General features: G+C 35.7%; 2 protein-coding genes across 2 annotated transcripts in view; one reads left to right on the top strand and one right to left on the bottom strand.

The window, feature by feature from the left end:
• The window catches only part of LOC118744870, a 107,958-nt gene that overhangs the window by 74,540 nt on the left and 24,053 nt on the right, over positions 1 to 9,365 (bottom strand). The window lies entirely within an intron of this gene.
• LOC118744869 (protein twist) overlaps positions 4,440 to 9,365 on the top strand; it is a 58,061-nt gene continuing 53,135 nt past the window's right edge. The window contains exon 1 of the mRNA XM_036478256.1: positions 4,440 to 6,005. Within this exon, the coding sequence (XP_036334149.1) occupies positions 4,597 to 6,005 (1,409 nt within the window). The 5' untranslated portion in view covers positions 4,440 to 4,596. The remainder of the gene's footprint in view (positions 6,006 to 9,365) is intronic.

Below are 9,365 nucleotides of genomic sequence, written 5' to 3'. Positions count from 1 at the left end.
TTTAGATATTTAAAAACTATGTACGCATATACATGTACTTCAGAACTACGGGCTAATATGTCATTTTTATTAGAATTTAAGAATAATTAAATAAAGGGAACGGTATAATTTAATTTGTTTTAATATGAATAAATGAAAGACGGAAAATAGTCCTTATTTTTTAAGTTTTAACCATTGTCATATGTGTGTGGTACGACCGAGTGGCCTTTTAAATTTTACAAATAATAATTTTTAGGCAGAAAAATTGAACTGAATAATAATTATTAAAATCAATATATTTGATCGAAAAAATAAAAATTAAGTAATAATAATTTATTTCCCACTGGGAAAATAGGTAAGCACCTTGCGAGGTAAGCCATGTTTTCTTTCAGTTTTTAGTACCAAAATTGTCATCATGGCCAATGCCATCTACTAGTAAAGGGCAAAATGAACACCTCCGAAGACACATTACGTTGTCAGTTGCAAAATAACATGCAGCCGAAGTTATTTCCAAGCACCGAACTACTCCGAGCAACTGCTCTGCATTACACGTAACTTACTTTGTAAAGCGGCTCAGAAGTATGTCTGATACTAAATGTACATTCTAAATTCCTACTTACATAAGGCGGCCATGCCTTTGTAAAAGTAAGGGACGTTCGGCAGGGAAATGGTAATGACTGCCAGGTGAAGAGTAAGTTGCTAATAAGGTATTATTACGTGCTCCTAATTCCCACTGGGTTTGAGCGAAAAAATGAAACTGTAATTACACTGGTTTACAGAAATATTATTTTATTGATGCAAACTTCATTTAAATGGTGTGGGGTCCACTGATATATGTATGAATTGGAAATAGTACCCAAAAAGTAGTAAAAATAATCATAATCTTTTCTCCCTTTTTCTACTACCCCGAAATGCATGGCCGCAATTGGCATGCAGAAAAAGTGAGGTTATGTAAGTGACATCACCTTATATTTATTTCACCATGTCTCAGACTCAAATATATTTTTGACGCCTTTAGTGCCTCTTCAGTTACATTTAAAAAAAGATAACGATAGCTCCGTATACTGGAAGAACAATAGCCCTTCGTCTACAAGGTTATGCCGACCCATACAATTTCAATACTCCAAGGAAACCATAGATTTGATAAACAACGAGATATCGAGAATGAATTCTGAAATAGCTAATTTATATCAAACTGTTGTCTGTATTAATAGCAACGTCTTTAAAGTTAATCACGAACTTCTATTCACAATGATCGATGGAAAAATAGTGCAGACGGTCACTGATACAGCTTCCAACGCTGTATGTTTGATATGCAAGGGTAAACCTTCTGAGATGAATGATTTAGATCGGGTTAGAAGAAAAACAGAAGACACAGATGCCTTTAGAGTAGGTGTGTCTCCACTACATGCGCGAATCAAGTTTATGGAATGCATTCTACATATTGCATACAATAAATCTTTTCAAATTTGGAGGACAAATGCAAGTACAAAGGCATATAAAGAGTCAGAGAAAAAAAGAATTCAAGAGAAGTTTTTCGAAAAAGAAGGTATAAGAGTAGACTTTGTTAAGCAAGGTATGGGATCTTCAAATGACAGAAATACCTCTAGGAGATTTTTTGGCGTTCCAAGCGTGACGGCAGCGATTACTGGCGTAGATGAAAATCTAATTCAAAGAATCTCAATTATCTTACAAGCCATAAACTGTGGCGAGATAATCGATGCTGAAAAGTTTGGAAGCTATTGCAATGAAACAGCGGAATTATTTGTAAGCTTGTATAGTTGGTATAATATGGCAAACACTGTACACAAAATACTCACCCACGGAAGTAAAATAATATCCGCTGCTACACTGCCCATAGGAATGTTAACTGAAGAAACACAAGAGGCACGCAACAAGGAATATCGCAGGTACAGGCAGTATAATTCCAGGAAATGATCACGTGAAACCACAAACGAGGATATCATGAGTATGCTATTAGCTACCTCGGATCCATATATCAATAGTTTAAGGGTAAAAACTACTAAAAAAATCTTGCCGTTAAACGAGGAAGTCAAATCTTTATTAGTTGATACTACCGACTGAGATTTATTTTTTTTTCGTATTATTTTTAGTTTTTAAGTAATTATGAGCTATTTTTTTAATAATATATGTAAATACGTATTCATTTAAAACTTGGTATTCTTTTGACTTGATCCACACTTCAAGGATTATTTGTATTAATTATGAAATAAAAAGTGTAAAGTGAAAAAAGTTAAAGTGTACTTTATTTGAGGCCTTTCGCCTAGTAGTTTTACCCACCGTGAGGCACTATTTTTATATACATACATATATAGAGTTTCTGCTATAAATTTTTGTATAATTCAGCTTGCACAAGTATGTAGTTTGTATAATATGAGGACTTTTCTTTACCTTTAAATATCGTTTTTAAGTTTTTTGAGGTTCGGCTTGTATGGGAGGTGTGCCTGAAAATAAACCGATTACAGCCATTTTAAGGGTGTTTGCTTATATTATCATTATAAATATATGGCCAAAATTTCGGAGTCGTGTATTCATCGCTGCGCTTTTAATTACATCTTTAAGCGTTTTTGAGGTATGCGTTAAAGTAAATCGATTTTGCAAATTTTTTGTATGTTTACTTGCTCCATTATTGTGAATATATGGACGAAATTTCGGAGTTCTTCATTCATCGGTGCCCTTTGAATGGCATTTTTAAGGCGTTTTCGAGTTTGGGTTTGTATAGGAGGTATGCTTTAAAATAAACCGATCACACCAATTTTTTGTTTTTGTCTTGATTTATGTCCTTAGAGTTTACATACGAAAAATTAAACCCTAGGCCTACTCCTTCTAATTTTCTCCAAACAATGTATGGGGCTAAACCACTGTGCGTGGGCATGTCGAATGAAAGCTTTAGGCTCTTTCTTATTGGCTTAAGCAGAAAGCTTTTTGATATACCTCTGCGCTGGACTGGTTCTCAACAACAATTGTATGCGATTTAACTTGTTTACGAACACGTTTTGTTCGTTTGACTGGTTCAAGCCCCTATTTAACATATCTAACTCGTCAACGTAGAATAAAGTGCAATCAAATAACAAAACTAAATTTTTTCCGCGCAGTTACGGTAATTTGGGACATTGAGTACTGATTTATATGTTGAGCAATTACCTTTATAATTGGTCACAGAGGTTCACTTACTCATGGGGTATCATTATGAAAGGACCGAAAGGTGCGGTTCGTTTCTTAAGTCTTTTGTTTTCGGGGACCGCGGCGAGTTCAACACATTCTAAAGAGCATTAGCATAGTGATATTGGAATTTTAACTGATTCAGACTTTAGGAATCGATTTCTTAATTTCTTGATAAGCTTACTTTTTCTATTTTCAAGTTTATGTGATACAAAGTGCTTATCCAGACATTATGTTAAGGGCACATCACAATAAATACTTCTAAATACAGACATGGCTTAATCGATTTCTCTTTTCAATCTGATAATTTATGTATAGATTTATCTATATCTGTCTAGATTCGTTTTGGCTCTTACAAACAACCGTTATAACGGGTATAAACATTTAGCGATTACGACTACTGTAATCGTAATCCTAATTTTCATGATTACAATTAGGTAATTTTAATCTTAAAATTTATAGGATTACGATTACTATAAGGATTACAATTAAAGTATTCGCAATTAAGCATGTTATAATTACAATTTTAGTAATCGTAATGCTAAAAATTTTCGGGGTTATAATTACAGTAACCGTAATCCTAAGTAATCCAAATGTAATCGTAATGATAAAGGGCCCAGCTACATATATACATATATACACCCATATAAGGACAGTGCGGTGGTAAAGTGCCTGGGCCGATTTTATTGTGCATGGACCCTTAGACAGGTTCTTAATTTATGTTTACCAAGATAAAAATATTTTTATATATGTTTAAGTATAGCGTGAAGCATCCTAATGTATTCAGCGTAGCTCATCGATGGCTAATCGCCATTACCAAAATCATCACAGAGATATGTGCATATGTATGCACAAACATAAATTTTTATTTACAAACCGACCATCTGACAACGTTGATTGGCCTTTGGCTTTAGTGTTTTTGTATTTGGTGTTCGGTCAACCGTCGGGTTACTACGAAGTACGCCTAACGGAAATAACATTGCAAACTAGCTGTTCTTGTCTTATGACGTCATAATTCTTTAGGCTATAGTTGTCTCTTTCTCAACACGATCGTTCGCTGTTCGCACAGTTGATACACATATGCAACAACAATAACTTTTCCAGTAGCGCCAAGTGCTTTGCTGTTTTGAGATTCGTCTCAAGGAAGAAGGCATTAGTTAAACTTCATACATGTGCCGGGTAGGATGTGAGAAAAACCTTTAAGAAAAACGGTTGTTCAAAAACAAATTAAATAACAAATACTAAACCACCGTAATAAATAAATAACAAAAATAAATAAATCGCATGTACAGTTGTACATATGTATATATGTATAAACTAAGTAAATATGTGTATATAAAAAGTGGATAATTTCGTAAACAGTAATACGCGCGTTTAGAAACCGCAACTTTTTATTTAATTTTGTCTGTATGGCTCAGCTTTGATATTTTTTTAATGCAATTCAGAAATAATGAAAAAATAAGTATGTCTATTCGGTCGAGTTCTCCAAAAGTTTTACTTGACATTAGCTACAAGCCCATGCCACAAGTAATGGATATGCAAGACAACGTGATAAAACTCATTAAAATGGAGCCACAAGCATACGAATATTTGCATTCCATGCAGCTGCAACAAGACATCGTCCATCAGCAACACTCGCTCTCGGCGACGTTCTACCATCATAGCCCACAGCCATCCACAGCTAGCGCAGATGAATCGCAATTGGCGACAACGCAACCTGCCATACACGCCCATCGAAGCACAGGGGAGTCAACAGAATATATGGAATATGGAAACATTGAAATGGCTACCACGGACTATAATATGTCCAGCCATGAAATTCTTAGCACAGTTAATAGTTGCACTAGCAACAATGTCAACACATCCGCAACGCCGTATAACCGAAATGGTGGAGCTTCCCCGTCGGCAGCCACCATCAACGGTACCAGCAGCAGTCTTGCAAAAGAATTAAATAACAATTACAACCTTTCAAATTCATGCAACACGCTTACGCACCTAAGCGGCGTTAATAAGCGAAATCGAGAATTCGAAAGTGCCGAGCAAAAACTTATGCCCGAATCGAAAAAACAACACTTACACCTGCCACATGAGCAGCAACTATTCGTGCACCAGCAGGATCCGCAAAGATTTGTCTTGGAATATTTGCCAACAACCGTTACGGACGTCAATTCTAGCCTCAGTGCGTCGAACAATAATGGAACGGATAGCAACAGCAGCACGCGCTCGTCGCAATTCGAATTTGCTGGCCAAGAAATGTGCGAAAATAGTGAAGATAATTTCAAGTACTCGTATCAGCAGCAGCAGCACCACCACCAACAGCATCAGCGTCCACTGGCCCAAGCGACACCACCGCCCCGCACGCCGGCCAACACTGTTTTCAATACAAATGTTGCTAACGGCAAGGACTTGCCACATAGCCAACAGCTACAGGCACAGACAACATCTAAAAGTTTGGATCAGTATGATTTTTTGAAGAGCAACACTTGCTCCAATGCCGATCGCGATGACTTAGAGTTTATGCGTCTGAACGGCAATAGCCTCGATGCTGGCGAAGCTAACTATGATTATGCCAACAATGATGAACTGATGGATATACGCGCCGATTCACTTTCCGATAATCAAGACTCATCTAAGCCGTTCCGCAAGCCACGACGACGCACCAGACGGAAATCGAGTAGAAGTGAAGATGCTGAGGAGTTTCACAATCAACGGGTTATGGCCAATGTTCGTGAACGACAACGGACCCAAAGTTTGAATGATGCTTTCAAGGCGCTACAGCAGATTATCCCCACATTGCCCAGCGATAAGCTGAGCAAAATTCAAACGTTGAAACTGGCGACCAGGTAAGAGGATGTGAGGATTTTGGTAAAAAAAAACAACCAAAAAATATGTAGTCTGTTCCAATAGCAGTCCGGTTTACAGGATTTAGTCAGAACTTACAGGAAGTCGTTCCTATTGACATAAAACCTGTAAGTGGGAACACATTTGAGAGAGTAACTGAGCAACTGTTCCTAGTCAGAAGTTACAGGATTTAGTCTGTTCTTTTCCTGTAAGTTCATGAAAAGTGTCAAACGAACAGCTGATTTGCATGTGCAAGCAAAAGCTAACAGCGGTGAAACCAAAGTACCTTATATTTGTAAAAAAATGGAAGTAAACAACGAAATGTTTGAATATGTATAGATTTTAATAATTATTTAGTGATATTTCAGCTACATCAGTGTTGTACCAATGACATGTAAACAAACCGACTGACGTTTTTACAGGAAATAGTGCTTTTTGCGTTCCTATGCACTTGTGCATCTGTTCTCCTTTTACTCTCATTTGAGAGAGTAAAATTGTAGTTTGACAGTTCCACAGGTTTTAGTCCGAAGTTCAAAGGAACAGACTAATGATGTAAAAAGATGAATGTGGTATGCACATACATACATACGTACAGTCGTGGATAGAGAAGTAGCACACTTTGCCTTACTTACAACATTCGCTTCAACCAAACCAAGGATAGAAACTTTGTTTGAATATCAGGTTCCCTGTCCCCAAACAATACATCTTTTTCATGGTATACGTCCCCCGGTTTTTTCTGGATTCGTTATCTGATTTGATATTATTTACATATAAAAATATGCAAAAAATAAAATATTAAATTTCTCATTTATAATACATACATATGCGTTTTCCATACAAAATACATTGGCCGTCAAGAGAAAAGCGTGAATAACTTTCGTCCCGATGCATTCCGGCAGATTTTTTTTAATGCAAATAATTGTAAATAATTGCCAAAATTAGCCCAGAATGCGATTTTAAAGCCGTGGAGATATAAGAAATATTTAAAAAAAATTGTAATAACTTTTATACAATAAATTTTATGACAATATCAAAAATTTAAATGGGAAGAAAACATCATTATCAAGGCGTATTTAACAAGGTGGTGTTGGCCGTATATAAGTAAAAAATTACACTAACAAATTATACGCTGATGGCCATACTGTCATTGGTATGAGTTACAACAAACACATCATTTTGACGTAATGGCCTCCACGGCGAAAAACTCAGCTGTCGCCCCAACACCACCTTGTTTAATACACCTTGATCATTATTCTAAAAAAACGAGCAGAATCGGTATTACCAATCGCGAGGAAACAAATAAAATCTAAACAATTTCGGAAGAAGTGGATAGCTATAACTTCCAAAATAATTCGAATTTCGAAAAATTGTCACACTTTTATTTTTCTTTTATCGTTGTGAAGCATAAACAGATTAATAATTGTACAAAAAAGCTCGACCTTCGCAAAAATTTATCAAATTTTTACTCCATTGATTTTGCTCACACATATGTGATTCATGGAGCCGTATTCATAAAAATAAAGGATATCCACGCAAGTAAAAGGTAATCAGTATGAATACGGAAAGAAGCTCAAGGAAAAAGGTAGCCCCGTAAGAGCTTTGAATTTCATGTTAGAGCATGTTCTATACATACAGTATACACTAAATCAATAATGAAGCAATATGCATGTATAGGATTTTTTTTTGTCATGGTGCAAAGTACCCACAAATGTTTGGTGGTATATTTGAAACGTAACTTTAAAGAGCCTTGGTTCACAAAAAAATAACGAAGTTTAATAGTAAAATTAAATTATTGTTAATTACTACGTGTGAGGTGGGCGTGGTTATTAACCTATTTCGTCAAAATTCAAGAATAGCCTACCTAATACCAAAGGCCACTTCACATGAACCGAAAGAAGGAAATTAGTCGTTTTATTTGACACAGTATAATCAATATACAGGCAACGGATTTTATGGAAATTGCATTTTTTTCTGCTAAAAAGATATAGTATATTCGATCAAGAATGTCTACGATTTAGCTTTCCCTGATTCCATATATACACATTCGATGCAGAGCTGTAAAACTACTGGAACTATCCATACTATCGAATGGTTATATTTTTGTGCACTATCTAATGGTTGTTGGGCACTATCGATAGTCTATGTTTGAGGAAATATATGTATATATTGTTTATATTATATGTACTACTTAGTATGTGAAAACATCAAGGCGCACGCCACAAGTCGGAGGAGAAGCTCGGCCAAACACTAACATACATTTTATGCTGTTACAAATTACCGTTACGAGAACAAAGTTAACATGCCGTTGTGGAAGAAGTCCGCAGCGGGCATAAAAGTTATGGCAGTTACTAACTTTAAACTAAATCGATTATGACTGCGAAATATAGTGTGTAATTTTATGTTCATATTTTATAATAACTATGAAGGTCAGCACAATAAGAGTGGTATACATAAATGAAAATTGGAGAGTTGTACCCTCAAGCTAAGTAATAATAGTTTTACCTCTTCATCGATGCGACCATTTTTCAAAGCCAGCCCACCAATATTCTCTCAAAGTTGTGCTTAAAATCCGGTTCGAATTACATATGTATGTATGTAGGAGCTGTTCCTAGAGCATCTATGTATGTATATACATAGATGTATTTCGGCATCAAAAAAAATAATAATTTAAAACAAGTAAGAAAGTCTAAGTTCGGGCGGAGCCGAACATTAAATACCCGGCGCAAGTATTAAATATATGTTTTTTTACCTTTACGAAACCTTCCGCTAGATGGTAAGCCGGGGTGTATCAATTTTGAGTAAATTAGGGTCCTTCAATTTCGAAATATTGAAGTTTCAAGCATTCCTGAAATTTACCGTTATATGAGAAGCGGCCGTTATTTTAGTCCGATTTCAATAATTTTCAACGTTTTGCTTATATGTGGCAAGCACAATAACCACACCGAGTTTGGTACAAATTGGTAGAACGGTTACCGATATACTTATATGTGATCATAAGTGGGCGGTGCCACGCCCTTTTCCAAAATTTTACCATAAACGTATTTCTTGGTAAAGAATTGTTGCAAGCATCAATTTTGAATAAATTCCCTTTAATATTTACTGATTTATCTAAGATTTTGTATTTCTCTAAATTACCGTTATATGGGATGTGGGAGTGGTTATTGTCCGATTTTAAAAACTTTCGGCCATTTAATATGTTGTACCAAGGCCAACAACTGTGTCAAGTTTGGAAGAAATTGGTGCAGCGGTTACCAAGATATACACATGTAACCATAAGTGGGCGTGGCTACGCCCATTTTCTAATAATTTATAATGTTCTTATTTTTCGTCTAAAAATTATTGTAAATATCAATTTTGAGTGA

Source organism: Rhagoletis pomonella, unplaced genomic scaffold, assembly GCF_013731165.1.
Source record: "Rhagoletis pomonella isolate Grant_MI unplaced genomic scaffold, Rhpom_1.0 Rhpom_scaffold_00008, whole genome shotgun sequence".
NCBI classification, from domain to species: domain Eukaryota; kingdom Metazoa; phylum Arthropoda; class Insecta; order Diptera; family Tephritidae; genus Rhagoletis; species Rhagoletis pomonella.
The sequence above is the reverse complement of the archived record's forward strand: the minus strand, read 5'-3'. Positions and strand labels throughout refer to the sequence as shown.